Source organism: Saimiri boliviensis, chromosome 2, assembly GCF_048565385.1.
Source record: "Saimiri boliviensis isolate mSaiBol1 chromosome 2, mSaiBol1.pri, whole genome shotgun sequence".
Classification (NCBI taxonomy): Eukaryota; Metazoa; Chordata; class Mammalia; order Primates; family Cebidae; genus Saimiri; species Saimiri boliviensis.
In genome coordinates, this window is record NC_133450.1 from 94,145,524 (window position 1) to 94,165,053 (window position 19,530).

The 19,530-nt window shown below is 43.4% G+C and overlaps 2 protein-coding genes across 3 annotated transcripts in view; one reads left to right on the plus strand and one right to left on the minus strand.

Moving 5' to 3' along the window:
* Window positions 1-19,266, plus strand: part of DLGAP5 (DLG associated protein 5) — a 69,745-nt gene extending 50,479 nt beyond the window's left edge. Inside the window, exons 20-22 of one of the 2 annotated variants that reach the window (XR_012516312.1) lie at window positions 13,591-14,294; window positions 15,898-16,021; window positions 18,141-19,266. Coding sequence is in view for 1 of the 2 variants with exons in the window: in XM_074393917.1 (XP_074250018.1) it covers window positions 9,896-9,983; window positions 13,591-13,624 (122 nt within the window). In the remaining variant the exon portion in view is untranslated. Of the gene's footprint in view, window positions 1-9,895; window positions 9,984-13,590; window positions 14,295-15,897; window positions 16,022-18,140 lie in introns of those variants that run through there. The other variant, XM_074393917.1, reaches the window with a different exon arrangement.
* LGALS3 (galectin 3) lies at window positions 248-17,117 on the minus strand. The gene is made up of 6 exons (XM_039468817.2): window positions 17,029-17,117; window positions 7,938-7,959; window positions 6,914-7,285; window positions 4,922-5,010; window positions 2,388-2,553; window positions 248-547 (listed from the first exon to the last, which is right to left on the minus strand). The coding sequence occupies exons 2-6, from the start codon at window positions 7,953-7,955 to the stop codon at window positions 392-394; spliced, it is 801 nt and encodes a 266-aa protein (XP_039324751.1). The 5' UTR covers window positions 7,956-7,959; window positions 17,029-17,117; the 3' UTR covers window positions 248-391.
* Window positions 19,267-19,530: the final 264 nt, after the last annotated feature.

A 19,530-nucleotide genomic window follows, 5' to 3' on the forward strand; every position in this document is an offset into this window, starting at 1 on the left:
CTATTCTCATTTCCTGAACCTATTATATTTCCTTAAGAAAATGAGAGAAGAATTTCCTTGAAACATCTCCTTTTTATGAAATTCTGGAAGAGATAATATTGAGGTAGTATTTATTTTCTCCTTAAGACAAATATTTTAACAAATATAGGAAACCTTGAGGCCCTAATGCAGTATTAATATTGCTACATATTTTTTCCATTATGCATTATCTAGAATAAACTCCAATTAAATGACATAATAAGACAAGTAACTCAGCATAATATTTATTAAGTAGATGACTTACAAGAAGGATATTGATGAATAAATGTAAAAATTTTCACTTACAGTGAACATGAAGCTTTTACACAGGTAAGGTTTATATTCCATCTTTTTTTAATCTGCCCCTTTCAGATTATATCATGGTATGTAAAACATTGGTGAGGTCTATGTCACCAGCAATTCCCAGGTTAGTGATTTCCTTGAGGTTTTTAACCCGATGATTGTACTGCAACAAGTGAGCATCATTCACTGCAACCTTGAAGTGGTCAGATTCAACCAGTATTTGTATCTGAAATGGCATATACGTAACTGTTACATGAAGTAATGTATATGTCAGTTAGCTGGATTTAGCCATTCCACATTATATACATTTTTTTTTTTTTTTTGAGACGGACTTTCACCATGTTGGTCAGGCTGGTCTTGAACTCCCAATCTCAGGTGATCCACCCGCCTTGGCCTCCAGAGTGCTTGGATTACAGGCATGAGCCACCACGCCGGCCCAATATACACATATTTCATGTGCACGATAGAAACAAATTGTCAATTGAAATAAAGGGGAAAAAATGCCCATTAATATCAAACCAGTCTGGCCTGAGCTCAGGATATCCAACATTTCATCTTTATCATCTGTGGGACCAGTTAAGATCCAGAGAAAGTAACTTGACAGCAAAAATTCCAAGTTATTCAGATTTTTTTTTAAAGCAACAAATTTATTAGGTTACATAAGTGAAGTCTTAAGGTAAAGGCTAAGAATTTACCTCCATAAAAACTTAAAAGAGCCCAGGTGTGGTGGCTCACGCCTGTAATTGCAACACTTTGGGAGGCAAAGGCAGGCAGATCTCTTGAGCCCAGGAGTTTGAGACCAGCCTAGGCAACATGGTGAAATCCCATCTCTACAAAAAACAAAAATTAGCCAGGCGTGGCACACATCTGTAGTCTTGGCTACTAAGGAGGCTCAAGTGGGAGGAACATTTGAGCGTGGGAGGTTGCTAGGCTGCAATGAGCTGTGATCGTACCACTGTACTCCAGCCTGAGTGAGTGTGAGCACCTGTCTGAACTGAAAGTCTTGGTATGGCCTAAAACATCTAAAAAAATAAACATGAAAGTAGGATTCCTAGCCTGGCGTGGTGGCTGATGCCTGCAATCCCAGCACTTTGGGGAGGCTGAGGCAGGTAGATCATGAAGTCAGGAGTTCAAGACTAGCCTGGCCAAGATGGTGAAATGCCATCTCTACTAAAATATAAAAATTAGCTTAGCATGTTGGCAGGCACCTGTAATCCCAGCCACTCAGGAGGCTGAGGCAGGTAAATTGCTTGAACCTGAGCGGCAGAGGTTACAGTGAGCTGAGATCATGCCACTGCACTCCAGCCTGGGCAACAGAGCAAGACTGTCTTTAAAAAAAAAAACAAAAAACTTAAAAACTTTTTATAAAACATTAATGTTAGAATAAAAAACATTTAGTTTTGATCTCTATGCCAACTATGTTGTTTTAAGCCACGAAGTCCAGTACACCTGTACCATAAAGACACTTTGCCTTTTTTGTTAAAAATTACATTCTTTTCATGTTTAAAAAGACTTAAATTCAGAGGAGTGGCAGCAGTGATGATTACGAGGTGCCTGTAAGAAACTGGGGAGTGAGGCCGGGCGCAGTGGCTCAAGCCTGTAATCCCAGCACTTTGGGAGGCCGAGGCGGGTGGATCACGAGGTCAAGAGATCGAGACCATCCTGGTCAACATGGTGAAACCCCGTCTCTACTAAAAATAGTAAAAATTAGCTGGGCATGGTGGCATGTGCCTGTAATCCCAGCCACTCAGGAGGCTGAGGCAGGAGAATTGCCTGAACCCAGGAGGCGGAGGTTGCGGTGAGCCGAGATCGCGCCATTGCACTCCAGCCTGGGTAACAAGAGCGAAACTCCGTCTCAGAAAAAAAAAAAAAAAAAAGAAACTGGGGAGTGTGCCACTCCTGGCCATGTTCTCAGCCTGCTGAGTCTAGTCCCCTGGGCAGGGAGAAGTACACTGGCTGGGCATATCTTAGGACAGGTGATAAAAACTCATTTAAAGTGTTTTGTGGTTTTAGAGTGATTCCTCATGAGAAATAAACATAAATATAAAATAGTAGCAATAACTTACTTTGAATGGTTTCCCACTTTCAAATGGGAAAACTGACTGTCTTTCTTCCCTTCCCCAGTTATTATCCAGCTTTGTATTGCAAACGATGACTCTCCTGTTGTTCTCATTGAAGCGTGGGTTAAAGTGGAAGGCAATATCATTCCCTTTCTTGAAATCTAAAGTAATTCTGTGTTAAAGCAAAGACCAGTTATTACAATGATTAAAGCTGTACATTGGTGCCAAATGAAGAACATATAATTTTCTAAAAAGCAAATAACTTCATAATACAATACCTAGGAAATTTTTCTGAATGGAAAGTAAATAAATCAGAATGGGTTCAAAGTGGAAAGTATCCTAGGCCCGATAGTCTAGGTACTACCATAAAATCTAAAGGTAAGCAATATGTGTTGAATTTTTTTGCCTGGTTGCCTTTGATCATATTTCCATTCATCTACAATGCCCTCTTTACAGACTTATGAAAACCCTTTGAGGTTTTCTTACAGAGCCACACTGAGGATACTTTATGCCTTACTATAGATAATAGTTATCTGTTGCCTGGTCTTCTGCCAGCTATGTAGTTAACAGCCACCAAATACTGGTTTCCTCATAATTAACCGGAAGTCCTAGTTCCTCTAAAATAGCATGAATGAGATTATGTAGTTATTATTTGGTATCTTGTTAAGTTGTAAATTCTTGACAGTAAATATGTTAAACATTCTATGATGTGAGATGGAACTAATGAAAATGCTACTTTAACTTTTTGACCCTGTTCCTTCTTCCTGGATATTAATGCCAACACCAGTCCTCTGACTAACCCCATCCCTGAGTTTCCCAAAGTGAGCTGTATAGAGCAGTAACATCAGAATCATCAGCATGTGTTCTTATTTTAGTCAGGTCTGCACTCTGGACCAACTAACAAAGATTCTCTGTGTATTTTGATTCACCCAGTAACAGTCATATTCAACCACAAATTATCTTCCAGTGCTTACATTTGTAAGGAAAAAATAGCAATAGAATTTGTATTTGACTGAATATACAAAGACTATTTCCTCTGCATGGGAAAGGTGTAGATATTGTCATCTCTGTCACCTTAAGCACACTTTTTTTCTATGCAGTTTGTCATACAGAATTTGCAGGACTAAGCAACAGTTTTTTTAGTTTACTACCATTAACCATTTCAGCCAGAGTTAGTTTTGATCTGCCAGTCTTAATCTACATCTCTAGCATTATTAGAACTAAATTTTCCAGTGAAATGATTCTAGTAAGACAAGGATACCACACTGGGTATTCAGTGTGTGTTAGGGGTTGTGGGAGGAGGAGAGCAAATATTAATAAATCATGAGTGCTGTGTGCATAGGATAAGGTGTGCTGGGTTCTGTGTTATACGTTAGGAGGAAATACAGATAAGGACATAGGCAGAGAATGTATATATTTTGTAATTTGCTGTGAGACGGGCATTGTGCAGGGAAGTTCTATGCTTATAGAAATTGTCTAGGCCAGGTGTCCCCAAACTTTTTACACAGGGGACCAGTTCACTGTCCCTCAGACCATTGGAGGGCCACCACATACTGTGCTCCTCTCACTGACCAGCAATGAAAGAGGTGCCCCTGAAGTGCGGATGCGGCCCATGGGCCGTAGTTTGGGGACGCCTGGTCTAGGCTGTGTGGAAAGACAGGTTGGCTTAGGGTAGTGACTACCATTGCATAACCAGAGGAGGCTGGCTGAGGTTGAGTGGATGAGCATTTGAATGTAAAATTATCAGATCAGAAGCAGAGTCCATCTCTTGATGACAGGATGTGGAGCAAGGTGACAGATACTGAGACTATTTATGGATTCTTGCATAAACCTGTGTACATGGCTTGAATTTGTACCATCTGGGTACTGTCCATAAGACCTAGAAATACAGTTCCACTAACCTCAGGGGCAGGCATCCTGGATGGCTTCAGGACAGGGCCAGCTCTTTTGTATGATATGTAAGTACTGCATAACCAGTGGTGACAACCAGGGCCAAGTGGCCCAGTACAGCTATAATTAAGTATGTATTTTCCTAAATAAAGCCTTACCCTATCCTAGTCCGCCTCAATCAAACCACTTCCAATACCAAAAGTTGATTTATTTTGATGACATTTTTAACTTGTAGAATCTCCAAACCTGTAAGCAAATAGTATCTACCAAAAAGACAGGTTCCCAGCGCTGCCACTGATCATCTGTAGAACCTGAGCCTCAGTTTTGTCTATAAAAAGAGCAATATTCTTTATCCTTCCTTCAACCATGAAGATTAGCTGATATAATACATATCAAACTATAGAATAAGGTGCATTACCGTGTACTGAGTGCCCGTGATGTTTAGCAAAATTATGTGGGAATACATAGGGATTCATGGGATAATCCTATATGACAGTATAGCCAAGATTCTAAATATGTAATTTTAAAAATCTTCCTAAAATTCAAAATAGCACCGTAGGACAGGGCAAGAAAAAAGCAATTCAAAATAGGCCATTCTTTATTCAAAAACCAATCTACAAATAGGGTAGGCTTAATTTTGCTCTCCTTACCTGTTTGCATTGGGCTTCACCATGCCCTGAATTGTTACCAGCATGCGAGGCATGACTCCTCCAGGAAAAGTCAGGTTATAAGGCACAACCTGGGAATGGAACAAGTACATATATGTCAATAAGGAGCATGTTTCTTTGGGGAAAGAAAATGATGTTGCTAAAGTTCCATCACTATTAATATGTGTGAAAAATGTAACTCTAGTATATTGCCATCTCTCCAGACTCTCAGGCCACTTTGCCCAGGGTCCAAAGAGATAAGGCTCCCTACGTGCACAAATAATTGAAAATAAAACCATCAATAAGTCTCACTACGGCCATCCCAATCTGCACTCATTCATGTTGACTATTATTTGGAAAGGCTTAAGCTAGATCTTGTGATCAACATTAACATTTTGTATCACTCGTAAGGCCCTGTCACGTAACATGCTTCGCTGTGGTTATTCTGCTTCCTGGGGGCAAGTATCATGCCACATTCTGGGCTTGTGGCTTCTCATATGCTCTGTACTCACATTGCTCCAGCAGAGTGCTTTGCACTTGGCAGATACTCAATATTTCTACAATGAATACTGTTTAGTTAATACTGTGAGGTTCATTCCACAAATGCTTATTGACCATCTGCATTTGAGGTTCTGTGAATATCCCCAAAGCTCTATTTATTTATGGCCTCTTTCCCTTTTTAAGGGTTCTCCCTGGGTTTATTGCCCTTTTTTTTTTTTTTTTTTTTTTTTTTTTTGAGACTAGGTCTCAAAAATTCAGGTCTCTGTTGTCAGTGATGGAGTGCAGTGGTGCCATCATAGCTCACTGCAGCCTCGACCTCTTGGATTCAACTGATCCTCCTGCCTCAGCCCCCAAAGTGTTGGGATAACAAGTAGGAGCCACCACACCCAGCTTATCCAAATCTTTTCTTTCTAGGCCTGATGTGTACTGGCCCTGTACTTCCTCCTACTTGGATTTGTTACTAGTGCCTCAAATTCAACAAGTGTGAACTGGAATGGTCTCCTCTACCTCCTCCCCCATCAGTTCCTATTAGTGAGTTCCCAGTTTGGGCTAAAGCTTTGCTGATGGCTCTGCTTGGTCCACCTTGAAAAGTCACAGTCATCTGTGACTCCTAAGACATAATCAGTAGATTCTGGGGTTCTTCCTCTGTAATTTCTCTTACATCTACCTGTTCCTTTCCACAGCCTTCATGTCCCCCTGTCTCTGCAACTGACTGACCACTTCTAATCTAGGCCCAACTCAATGCCACCCTCTCCCCCAAGTCTTTCTACTCTAAACTGACCTAAAAGGCGACAGTGCTCCCTGTGTCATCTTCCGCATAGTTCTGAAATGCTCTAATCACATGCTGTTACTTAGCTCTTTCCTCAAATTTATTATATGTTTTATCATCCAACTAGATTATGAATCTGGAAAGGAAGGATCCTGTGGCTGAGATGCATCTGGATCCCCCACAGAATTATGTTTTACATTTAGAATTCACTCGCTAAAACATTTTAATTTGCACGAAAATTCAACCTTTAGATCACAAAATTATCTTTAGAAGGTTTTTCAAAACCAGATTACCCTGTTTCCTCTACATGTTTACTCAAAGATCCTGGACAGATTATATCACTTCTCTATTGTCCCATTTCCCCATGTGTAAAATGGGGTTATTAACAGTATCTTATAAGGTGGTGATGGGGTTAAATGAGATCATCCATATAGATACATACTACTGACGTACTCAGCGTTTGTTAATAACCAACCTGTTCTCCATTACAACAATCTTGATTTGTATTCATAAGCAGCTTTATCAATGCCTTCAAAATACATATTACCTTCTGTTCATACTAACCACACACAATAAACTCAATATGAACACTTAATTTTTCGACTCTACCAACACACACCCATGGCTGGCCCTTCAGTAGTGGCACTAAGCCACAGGTTTAAAGCTCAGGGTCTCCCTGAAGCCCTCTGCATGTCAAGTACATGAAAGGAGGAATGCTGTCTCACCAGTGGCCCAGCGGGGGCGCCATAGGGGCCAGCGGCAGGGTAGGCTCCGGGAGCATTTGGCTGTCCAGGAGGTGGATAGGCCCCAGGCCCGCTGGGTGGCCCTGGGTAGGCTCCAGGTGCAGGTGCTCCGGGATAAGCTCCAGGTGCTCCAGGGTAGGCACCTGGAGGTGCTTGTCCAGGGTAGGCACCTGGAGGTCCCTGTCCAGGGTAGGCGCCTGGAGGTCCCTGTCCAGGGTAGGCGCCTGGGGGTCCCTGTCCGGGGTGAGCCCCAGGATAGGAGGCCCCTGGGTAGGCCCCTGCCCCAGCAGGCTGGTTCCCCCACTGCCCAGGCCATCCTTGAGGGTTTGGGTTACCAGTTAATGCATCATTGAGCTGGAAAGAAAGACATAAGCAATTACAGGACAGAAAGCATTCTCAAAAGCAGAATTTTCAGGAAAACAGGAATATGTGATCTAGGAAAGAGGAATATAGTGAAGGCATTACATGTATATCAATAAACTTTTTTCCACTTATTAATAGTTTTGAGTTTCAAAGACTAAAACTAGATATTGGGATTATACATGCTTTTTCACTTTATTCTTGCCTCCCAACATCTCAGATCAGGGAGGGCTGCATTTTCATAATTAGCTCAAGTCAGGAACTAATACTCCCCTATTTACAGCTCATACTTTTTAATCACCATGAGAAAAGCAATCACAGACATCAGGGTGGCCAGACTGTACCGCGCTTCCCTCTACTCGGGGGATTTCTCAGTTCCAGCCCAGAGTCCATTCCCTTCTGCCCGGGGCCTTTTGGTGAAAGGATTACTCTGAGTGTATCCCAGGCCTCGCTCTGCCTGGCTTTCTTCCCAAATCTGCTGCTGGAAAAACAAGGCTCCAGTTCACAAGCTCTCATTGGACAAATGAGTCCAGGGAAAGCCATGCAGTGTGAGAGTGAAAAGGAAAAGTCATGGTAAAAACAAAATCCCCAACCCTCAACCATGTGGAGTTGATTGAGGGTAAGAAAACAGGCATAAAACACTTACCGAAAAACCGTCTGCCATTTTCCTGAGGGAAAGAAAGAGACAGAGGTTATCATTTGATCCTGAAAGCTTTCACCAGTTTCCATTAAATGGAACTTAACCGCTAGTTTATTGTGTAGCTTTAGTCACTCTCTGGGCATTATGCCTAAGTGAGTAGTGTGGGACCACAGAAACATCTCTTCAAGGGCAGGGATACTTTCCAGCTAGATCACTGAACCCCTGTTCAACTCACAAATGTAAACTTCCATCACACTAGCCTGTGCTCTGAATCCTAAGACCAAGAGGCCACACAACACATGAGAGAGGAGGAGGCAGAGGAAAAAGAAAATATCCTGTCCCTTTTCCAGGTGAAAAATGTTAACAATCATGGTTTCTCTTTGGTTCTTCTTCACTTTCCTTCCTTATACTCTTTCCACCACCCATATAAAGGGTTTGGTGTGTTCATCTTGCCCATCTACCCTCTGTCCCCACTAAAAGCCCCATCCCCTCCTCTGGGTTTTTGAAGAAAAGCAGTGTTGATTGATTCCCACTAAGATAGAAAAGACAATCCAGACAGACACAGTTGCTGCTCTGTTATTTATTCCTCTATCTGCACACAATTCTGCTTGCTCTTGGCCAGGCACTGCACAGGCTCCTATGTAGGTGTGAAGATGAATAGGCCATGATGTGCATGGTCAAACGGGCCACAGGATCTAAAATCTAAAACAATTGAACCCACAGAGATATAGAGTAGAAGGATGGTTACCAGAGGCTGGGAAAGGTAGTGGGGGAGGGTGGGAGGTGGGGATAGGTAATGGTTAAAAAAACAGTTACAATTAATTAATAAGGCCTGGTATTTGACAGTACAACAGGTTGACTAGTCAATAATTTCATTGTACATTTGAAAATAAAAGTATAATTGGATTGTTTGTAACACAAAAGCTAAATGAGTAGATACCCCATTTTCCATGATGTGATTATTACGCATTGCATGCCTGTGTCAAAATGTCTTATGTACCCCATAAATATATATACCTGGCCGGGCATGGTGGCCCACAACTGTAAGAGGCTCAGGCAGTAGATCACGGGGTCAGGAGTTTGAGACTAGCCTGACCAACATGGTGAAACTCTGTTTCTACTAAAAATACAAAAATTAGCTGGGCGTGGTGGCACACACCTGTAATCCCAGCTACTCAGGAGGCTGAGGCAGAAGAATCACTTGAACCCGGGAGGCAGAGGTTGCAGTGATCATGCCACTGTACTCCAGCCTGGGTGACTGGAGTGAGATTCCATCTCAAAAAAAAAAAAAAAAAAAAAAATATATATATATATATATATATATACACACACACACACACATACATAAATATATACACACATACATACACACACACACACACGCACACACACGTACCTGCTATTTACCCATAAAGGTTAAGAATTATAAAATAAGGCTGGGCGTGATGGCTCACGCCTGTAATCCAAGCACTTTGGAGGCCAAGGAGGGCGGATCACCTGAGATTGGGAGTTCAAGACCAGCCTGACCAACATGGTGAAACCCCGTCTTAAAAAAAAAAAAGAAAAGAAAAAAGAATTATAAAATAAAAACAAAACAAAAGCTGAAGGGCTCACAGTCCAGCAAGGCAGATGAGATGCATCCATGGAAATGTGAAATCACAAGTCACGGATGCTATGAGTCAGACTGTGCTGTAGGACTTCAAACCCAGAAAGCTTACTTCTAAGAAGGAAAGGAAAGGTGCTGTTGGAGCTAAGCCTCGAAGGGCAGCTGAGGGTTGTATGTGCTTTTTTTTTAAAGGTACTTGTTATTCCAAATAAAATATTTGGTAATACAACAAATCAAGCAAAGTGAAGGAAAAAAATATTTGGGTGTAGGATACTACCAAAGAGGATTTGCCTTGCCCAAAGCTGCCCCAAGGGGTGGTCTGGAGACATCATTCCTGCTTTCTTCTGCTCCTTCCCAGGTCAAGTCTCCAAAAGCACCAGATGCTTCACAGCTGTTGCAGGTGCTCCAGCCATGAGGGGAGGAGGGCATCTGGGCCCGAGGCATGGGTGAGTTCCTCCTAAGCTCAGGATTACCTGTGCCATGACCTGAATTACCTGGACCTTGAAACAATCAGAATATCCTTCTCCTTGATTTGCCCATCTGTAATATTTACTCAATCACTTTTAGAAATTACATTGTCCCCAAGGGATCCAATAAATGTCCACTACTTGATCCAAATGAAAAATATTGGCTGGGTGTGGTGGCTGATACCTGTAATCCCAGCACGTTAGGAGGTCAAGGTGGGTGGATCGCTTGAGCCTAAGAGTGCAAGACTAGCCTGGGCAATTTGGCAAAAACCTGTCTCTATGAAAAATACAAAAATTAGCTGGATGTGGTGGCACATGCCTTTAGTCCCAGCTACTCAAGGGGCTGAGGTGGGAGGATCATTTCAGCCTAGGAGGTGAAGTCTACAGAGAACTGTGATTGCACCACTGCACTCCAGCCTGGGTGCAAGCATGAGACCTCATCTAAAAAAAAAAAAAAAAAAAAAAAAGAAAGAAAGAAAGAAAAGAAAGGCGCAAAGTATTACTTTTTTTGTGAAATTCAGACAAAGCTCCTCCTAAGGCTTAACATATGCTTTATCAACATACACTGGATATTTTACACAGGTTGAGTATCCTTCATTTAAAATGGGACTAGAAATGTTTCTGATTTCTGTTTTTGGGGGGCGATTTTGGAATATGTGCATATACCCAGTTAAGCATCCCTAATCTGAAGAGCCAAAATCCAAAATCTCCAGTGAGCATTTCTTTAGCGCATGACCTCTGAGCATCATGCAGGCATGCAAAAAGTTTAGGATTTTGGAATATTTCAGATTTCAGATTTTTGTATTGCAGATGCTCATCCTGTACTATATTGCTATTATTTATATCATAGACGTTAACCTTTGACTAAAATATTTTTGTACATCTCTTTTTCTTTTCTTTTTTAGACAGGGTCTTCTGTTGCACAGGCTGGAGTACAGTGACATGATATCAGGGCTCACTGCAGCCTCCACCTCCCAGGCTCATGTGATCCTCCCACCTCAGCCTCCCAAGTAACTGGGACTATAGGCACACAACACCACACCCAACTAATTTATTAATCATTTCTTTTGTAGACACAGGGTCTCACTATGTTGCCCAAGTTGGTCTCAAACTCCTGATTCCAGTGATCCTCTCAGCCTCCCAAAGTGCTGAGATTACAGGCTTGAGCCACCACATCTGGCCACACATCTCTTTTTGAACATGGTCATTCTGAAACCTATTCAGAAGTGGTTAGGTTATGACCATGCCCATTTTCCAACCTAGGGAACTGCTGGCAGCTTGACAGGGAAGTCCTGGTGACTCCAAGAGGTTACTGCGTCTTTCATTTCCTTTACATCCTATGGTGCTTGGCTTTTTAGAGCAAAAGTCATGAGCTCCTCTGCATGTGCCTCCTTCTGCAAAAGACTGCCATGCTACTGTGGAAGGAAACTGTGCTGCTACTACAGGGGGAACTTGAGAGAAGAGTTGTTACAGAAAAGGAAAAGAAAGGGAAATTTTTAATTCAAGGAAAGAAAGTCTCCCTCATTTTGGATGCCAGTAGTAAACAACCTTGAACTTCAAGGTGGGCAGAAAGCTTAGTTCCTTTAATTATACACTCTTCTTCCACCCCAAGGCAACATATCAAAGACCCAGCAACAATGTTAGCAACATTTTGACTTCTTGTAAATGTCCTCATTGCATACGAGCTTATTGTAAACCCTTCAGGTCAGATGCTTTGCTTTGGGGTGCTGTCCTGTGCACTGTAGGATGTTCAGCAGCATTTCTGGCTTCAATTCATCTGTTGCCAGAAGTACACCACACTCCAACTTGTGACAACCAGAAGTGTCTTCAGGACAGTTGTGATGGCTCGCACCTGTAATCCCAGTACTTTGGGAAGCTGAGGGGAGAAGTATTGCTTGAGTCCAGGAGTTCAAGACCAGCCTGGGCAATATAGTGAGAACCCAGTCTCTACCAAAAAAAAAAAGAAAAAAAAGAAAAGGAAAGAAAAAAAAATGTCTTCAGACATTGCCAATATCCCCTGGGGGCAAAATCATGGCTAGTTGAGAACCACTAATCTAGCTAGTTAGCATGTGTATCCCTACAAGAATGTACAGAAGTGGGTCAACAAAAACCAAAAAGGTAGTTTCCATTGTTAAAACTAGCTGAATTTGCCTGGTCCTAACATAACTCTATTCAAATTAAGATGTGTTTAAAGGCTGATTGCAACCAGAAATTCAAATAAAGAGGGCATTTCCACAATTTAATATTTATTCTTTTCAAAGCCTCAGCTCAAACATGTTTTTAGTTTATTTTCCAATCTAACCAAATACAGTTTGGGAAACAAAGCAGATGTCACTGCATTTCCACTGTTTCACACACCACCTCCGATTGTGTCTCGACACGTTAGACAAAGCCACTAGAACAAAACCTGCCATTTGTGTGGTGCTTTTCAGCTTATAAAGCACGTTCCCATACTTCATCTATTTTAGTTATGATGACAACCTTAAGAGAATGACAGGAGAAAATTAATACAATAGCTAGTTGCCTATTCTCTGCAGTTTCTCTTCCATGGCTTCAGGTTACCTAAGGTCAACCACAGTATGAAAATACTAAATGAAAAATTCCAGAAATAATTTATGGTTTTTGTTTGTTGTTTGTTTGTTTTGAGATGGAGTTTTGCTCTGTCGCCAGGCTGAAGTGCAGTGGAGCGATCTTGTTTAACTACAACCTCTGCCTCCCAGGTTCAAGTGATTCTCCTGCCTCAACCTCCTAAATAGCTGGGAGTACAGGTGTGCACCACCATGCCCAGCTAATTTTTGTATTTTTAGTAGAGATGGGATTTCACCATGTTGGCCAGGATGGTCTTGATCTCTTGACCTCATGATCCACTCACCTTGGCCTCCCAAAGTACTGGGATTATAGATGTGAGCCACCTCGCCTAGCCTTTTAAATTAATTAATTTATTTTTTAAGGTGGGGTCTTGCTGTGTTGTCTAGGCTGGACTCAAACTCCTGGGCTCAGTTCATCCTCCTACCTCAGCCTCCCTAGTAGCTGAGACTTCAGGCACAGGCCACTTCACTCAATGTCATAAGTTTTGAACTGCATACAGTTCTGAGAAATGTGAAATCTTGCACTGTCCTGCCATCTTGCTGTCCGACCTGGGACAGGAATCAGCCTATCCACACTATAGACACTACTAACCCACTAGTCACTAAGTAACAGGATTGGTTATCAGATCAAAAAAAAAAAAAAAACACTATATATAGGGTTCAGTACTATCCATGGTTTGAGGCATCCATGGGGGGTCTTGGAATGCAACCCCTGAAGACAAGAGGGAGACTACTGTATTCTCACCATAAGGAAACTGAGGCTCAGAGAGCTAACATGGTGGCCCAAAGTCATCCTGTGACTGGCAGATGAAGGAGTACCCTTCATGGCTTTTTACTGCTTGTTTAGGCTCATTCTACACCAATAGAAAACCTTACACTTTGAAATTTTAAAGTACAGTCTTTTGAAAGTGTTAATTACTTCATTGGGAAATTAATTTTCTGACTTACTCATCTGTAACTACATAACACTGATATTGTAAACAATTTCTTTTTTAAAGGATCGTGTGGCCGGGCGCAGTGGCTCAAGCCTGAAATCCCAGCACTTTGGGAGGCCGAGGCGGGTGGATCACGACGTCAAGAGATCGAGACCATCCTGGTCAACATGGTGAAACCTCGTCTCTACTAAAAATACAAAAAGTTAGCTGGGCATGTTGGCACGTGCCTGTAATCCCAGCGACTCAGGAGGCTGAGGCAGGAGAATTGCCTGAACCCAGGAGGTGGAGGTTGCGGTGAGCCGAGATCACGCCATTGCACTCCAGCCTGGGTAACGAGCGAAACTCTGTCTCAAAAAAAAAAAAAAAAAAAAAAAAGATCGTGTTTTGGTCAGAAAACTAACTGGGTGACTCATTCAAGCACAAAATAATACTGAATATTGAATATAATAATGCCATTTTGTACAGTCACTTTGCTAATTATAACCACATTTTAACCAATAAAGTGTACTTTTCCAAAAATTGGGTACACACCGTTTTGATTATGTCAACTTCCAACCATCAGATTTCTTTTTTGCAAAGTATTTTCAAAAAAATCTTTTGAAATCAAGATTATCAACCTCAAAACTTTCAGAAAAACAAAAAAGACATCTATTGAGATAAATATCCTTATTTGCCCAAAATTTTTTTTCTTTTTTCTTTTCAGATGAGTAGTTTACAGAGACATACAATCAAATGTCAAAAATCTTCCCACTCTACAAACACTACAGGTATGTCAACTCCATCCTGGTGTTTTCAGGATCAGAGAATTTTGAAGAGCCGGGGGTGGGCGGGGGGGAAACTACTTCAAAAAATAAACTAAAAGTAGAGAAATACTATCTGGGTCTCCACATTTGTAAACACCTACAGTAAGCAGTTCAGTGTAGCTTTGGAATAAGGAATTTAAACATGAGTTAGAATACAGACTATTTTAATTGGCTATTAATTGGTAGCTTTTCCCTTTAATAAAGAGTAGCTATCCATTGCTCTATGCTATTCTAGGCCCACCCAGCAATCAGTTTGGTTGTTCAGATTCCCAGGAACACTTCAGAAATTTCTGCTCATAAAGGTCCCTGACCTATACACAAGCCATAACAGTAGACTATTTCCCAAGCCCCTAGGCACTGCCCCATACTGCTCCTCAAATAACACGAGCCAGTCTACTTCCTGTCCTTGCTAAAACACAGAGCAGGGCTTGAGGAAAGACCATTTTAAAAAGAAATTCAGTGATGCCAAGTTGGAATCAAGGGAGCTAGTCCTTTCCTAGGATTTCTCTCTCATCATAGCTCCCTGGCATCAAGGAAGTTAAAGTTACTTTCTGCTTCTCAGTGACTGATTTTTCCCCCTACGGAAAAGCTGAACAGAGGTCAAAAGAGAACACATGACACTTAGTCAATAGCAAACTGGAAGTATACAGCAAGCACTACCTAGACTGGCTCTTAAGTTACCCACTTAGAATTTAATGAGAAGATCCAGTTCAGGCACCAGACACACGGAGCTACCCAGCTGTCCTGAGTGGAAGCCTGTGTCCCAAATGATCATAGGAAAGAAGGGCTATGTTTGAGATCAGTTACCACAAGTATCAAGTACGTAAGTTCACAAGCCGCTTGTCATTTAAGGTCAACATGAGATTCTGAAGGCATACTACATGAACATAAGACTTGGCTGCAGATAAGTGTTTAGAGTCTGGCTAATGAGGGTTCTATGTAAAAAGGTACCTAAACTATACCTGAGACCACCATTGGCCTCTTGACCTCACTAAGTGAAAAGTGTTTATAAAGCACCTGTGCATATTTGTAGCACAGCGAACTATCATAGATTAAAGACCCCTTAGCAGAGTGAGACACCTATTATATTTGGACACAATGAGTTTTCAGGCAATTCTTGTCCTCTTCTGCTTCTTATGTAACTTAGTGAAGTATCTTCCTAGCACTACTAAGCGCTAAATAGTCAAGGACCAGCATCAAACTTTTCCCCAGAATCTGGATTTTAAATGTCACCTCTAAATGTTATGAATTTAGGAAGTTACTCAAGTCTCCCAGTGATCAAGGATGGGGCATGACTATCCTTCGAATGAGAGAGCCTACCCTGAGATTGAAAGTCCATGTCTAAACGGGAGACTACTGATGTAGGAAAGTAAATGATCCTTATTCGACTTTAACTTTTATGGAAACACACAGTTTCCTAATATGAAAGGTTTATAAACTTGATGTAAACAAATCAGAATTTTGGGAGCTGATGAAAGCTTTTTCCCAGGCTCTGTGCCCAAGTGGTTAATTGTATCACTCTCATTTCTTCAGAATTAACTCAGCTTGTCTCCCGTTCCTTTCCCAGAATCCTAGAAACAGCCTGGATCACTGATCACTGAGGTCCAGGTGTCCTCGTTGTGCAGCAACCCAACTCCCAGAGTCACTTTGCAAACCTTCCACAGTGTCTGGAATCGGAATGGCTAACAACGGTAAGGCTGAAGCCCAAGTCCCAGCCTCAACCCACGCGTCCCCGACTCCCCGGCCGTGAGTTCCTGCTTCTCAGAGTGCAATCGTTTTAGCGTTTTTGTTTGGGCACCCGATCATTCAAAATAAACCCTCAAACATGTTTGAGAAGCCCCCCCACCCCCCAGGGCTCTCCACACTAGGACCAACATTCTGCCACACCCAACACTTCCTCGGCACAGACAGTCTGGGCAGGGAGGGGCATTTGATTCGGAAAAGCTTAGAGTTTGTAGTCTTTGCTAAGCCGGGTCATGCCCACTCAGGCCATGGAGCAAGCACCATTTTCTGTGGGGTCAGCAACCAGAGAGCGGTAGCAGCCCTGGCCGCAGCTGGTCCTGGTGGAAGAACTCGTTCGCGCTGCACAGCGAGATCTCCTCTAAATCCAGCCTCAGCTGTTGCTCAAAAGGGGCCGGGCCAGCCAAGCTGTGGGTCCCGGGAGACGCCCTACGCAGTCCTGGCAAGTCCCCTGGCTCCCCAGCGGCCGTGCGCCGGGGAAGGGTGACCTGGCTTCCATCCCAGTTAGAGAAGCCGGAGCGGCCGCCTTGTTTGCGGGGCGAGCCCCTCCGCCTCCCCTCGCAGCGGGACCTGGCGGGACTCCGGCGACCGGACGGCGGCTCGTCACCGGGTGAGGCTCACCCTAGGGCCGCAGAGCGCAGCTGGCGAAGGTGCGACGGCGGCAGAGGCCCCGAGGCTCCGCAGAGGGTGGCCCTTGCCGCCCCGGGGACGTGTGTGGGTCTCGGAAGGCGCTGCCCGCTTTCCCCGAGCGCCAGCGCCCTCGAGAATCAAAGGCGACCGTCCCGGGCCCAGATCGCTGCCCGCCTCCCCGCACCTGGAGGGCAGAGCACCGGCTGTGGGGCTCTCCGCGCTCGCCCCGTCCCAGTTCTGGGGAGCCGAACGCCCTCCGGGCCGCGCCCCAAGCAACACCCGGGCGCCCTCGTCCCTGCCCGCCCTCGCCCCTGCCTGCCCGGCTCACCACTCGCTGGCTCTCTCCCGAAGGCTGCAGGCGAGGAGGTGCGGGCGCGGGCTAGGCGGTGGCTCCGAGCCTCATATACGTCGGACCGCCTCTCCCGAGGCGGGGCAACGCCCCTGCCCAGCCCAGCCTCTCCCCGGACCAGACTGGGTGAGCCCCGCGCCTGACGCTCCCGACGGGGAGAGCGCGGGGACCGAGGGGCGCGCCCTCCACCACCCTCTTTGGGTTCCGCGGCGCTTCTGGGGCCTGGGCTACAGCCGCGTCTGTCCCCCGCCTCTCCAGTCACCTGAGTGAAAAATTAACTGAGGGAAATTCAATTAATAGGTTGCTTTATTTATGGAATACAAAACCAAAAATCTGTTTAATGTCTATTCCCTAGGGAACTGACTGCAAATTGACTACTTATTCTAGATCAATAGGCCTAGTCTCAAAGCAATTTTCTTATGAAGCAATTAATCAGACAACTGTTTAACACATTTTGCACAGGAAATTATATATATATATATATATATATATATATATATATATATATATATATTCTCCTTTTAACTTCACCTTATCTTTTTTTTTTTTTTTTTTTTTTTTTTTTTGAGCCACCACTTGTGGCCACAAAAAATTTATTAGGAACTAAGTCTCGATATGTTGCCCACACTAGTATTGGACTAACTTCCCTTATCTTTTTGTTGGAAGAAAGAGATAAGTATTATTATTTCATTTTTACTATCAGGGTGCTATAGTCTGAATGTTTATATCCCGGCAAAATTCATATGTTGAAATCCTAACCCTCAAGGTAAAGTATTAGGAGGTGGAGGCCTTGGGAGGTGATTAGGTCATAGGGGTAGAGTCCTTATGAATTAGATCGGTGCCCTAATGAAAGAGGCTGGAGAGAGACCTCCTGCCACTTCCACCACGTGAAGACATAGCAGGTAGATGCCCTCTGTGAACCTGAAAGCAGGCCCTCAGCACACACCAAATCTGCTGGCCTGGATCTTAGATTTCCCAGCATTCAGAACTGTGAGAAATAAATGTATATTGCCTAGAAGCTACCCAGTTACAGAAGCCCAAACAGACTAAAAGAGAAAGTGATTTACTTATCCAAGCTCTTTCATGTCTAGGAACACAATCCAGAAATCCTGACTCTTACACCTCATCTGGAAAAGCACCAGGCCAAAGAATCCTTGCAGGTCAGAACAAGGATCTCTGAGGAAAAAAAAAAAAATTAAGGAGGCGGGGAAGAATCTTTGCAAAGACTGGCTTATGTAAACTACAGAGAAAACCAGGTATCATCAGGTTCCTAAATAATTCCTGTAACCCTTATAGTAACCAATTAATAACATAAAGATAAATTATTTCATGCAGTTTTTCAGCCTAGGGAAATGTTCCTGTGAAGGACTCATTTGATGGAATTGAGAAGCTGTCTTAGCATTCTCTAGGATAAATTTGAAAGTGTCTTAGTGGCTGGCACTGTTCCTGCAACATTGTCCCCTTTAGGCTTGCCCATAGAAGTCACAATGTGGCTGGGGATTAGTTATGAGAGTATGAACTCTCACCTGAAGAGGTAGCCTGGCAACCAGTTTACCTGAATGGATCACCCATAGTAAATGACTAACCTCTGGGTATTAAAAAGGTATCACCCACAGGAATGCCCTTGGTCTCCAAGGAAAATGCTGTAAATCTTAAGACTTTGAATCATGAGGCCACGTGTCCAGGCATAGTACCCTTAGAGGGTTAGCCCCTGGTAATAAGAAAAGTAGATAGCCAAACAAATTGCTGTTGAGGCAAGGGATGAATCACACTTGTGCCTTTTCTTCTGGTCAATCTTTGGTCATTTCAGGAATAGACAAAGTTCACACCCTGGCTACTTAGTGGGCTTGGTTACACCTGACTGTGTGATCAGACATCCTTTTGGCTTCACTTCCTTACTTGCACATCCCCACAAATACTTTGGTGCCAACTTCATGCCCCATGAAGCTAACAAAAGGATCCTGCTATGATCAGGGTGTGCCTGGGAACTTATAATTGGCACACATGCAATAAACTGCTCTTTATTACCCAATTTAGAGTCATATATCTCTTCTAAGATAAGCTTAAAAATGAACCTAATAAAATCAATTAAGATACCATTGAGGCCGGGTGCAGTGGCTCAAGCCTGTAATCCCAGCACTTTGGGAGGCTGAGGCGGGTGGATCACGAGGTCGGGAGATTGAGACCATCCTGGTCAACATGGTGAAACCCCGTCTCTACTACAAATACAAAAAATAGCCGGGCGCGGTGGCTCAAGCCTGTAATCCCAGCACTTTGGGAGGGTGAGGCGGGTGGATCACGAGGTCAAGAGATCGAGACCATCCTGGTCAACATGGTGAAACCCCGTCTCTACAAAAAAATTAGCTGGGCATGGTGGCACGTTCCTGTAATCCCAGCTACTCAGGAGGCTGAGGCAGGAGAATTGCTTGAACCCAGGAGGCGGAGGTTGTGGTGAGCCGAGATCGCGCCATTGCACTCCAG

What these genes read in the sequence shown, in the direction of transcription:
- LGALS3 (XM_039468817.2), bottom strand. An exon ending in GCGCCCCCGCTGGGCCACTG is followed by an intron (nt 5,011 to 6,913) that starts GTGAGACAGCAT and finishes TTCCATTCCCAG; the next exon opens with GTTGTGCCTTATAACCTGAC. An exon ending in GTGAAGCCCAATGCAAACAG is followed by an intron (nt 2,554 to 4,921) that starts GTAAGGAGAGCA and finishes GCTTTAACACAG; the next exon opens with AATTACTTTAGATTTCAAGA.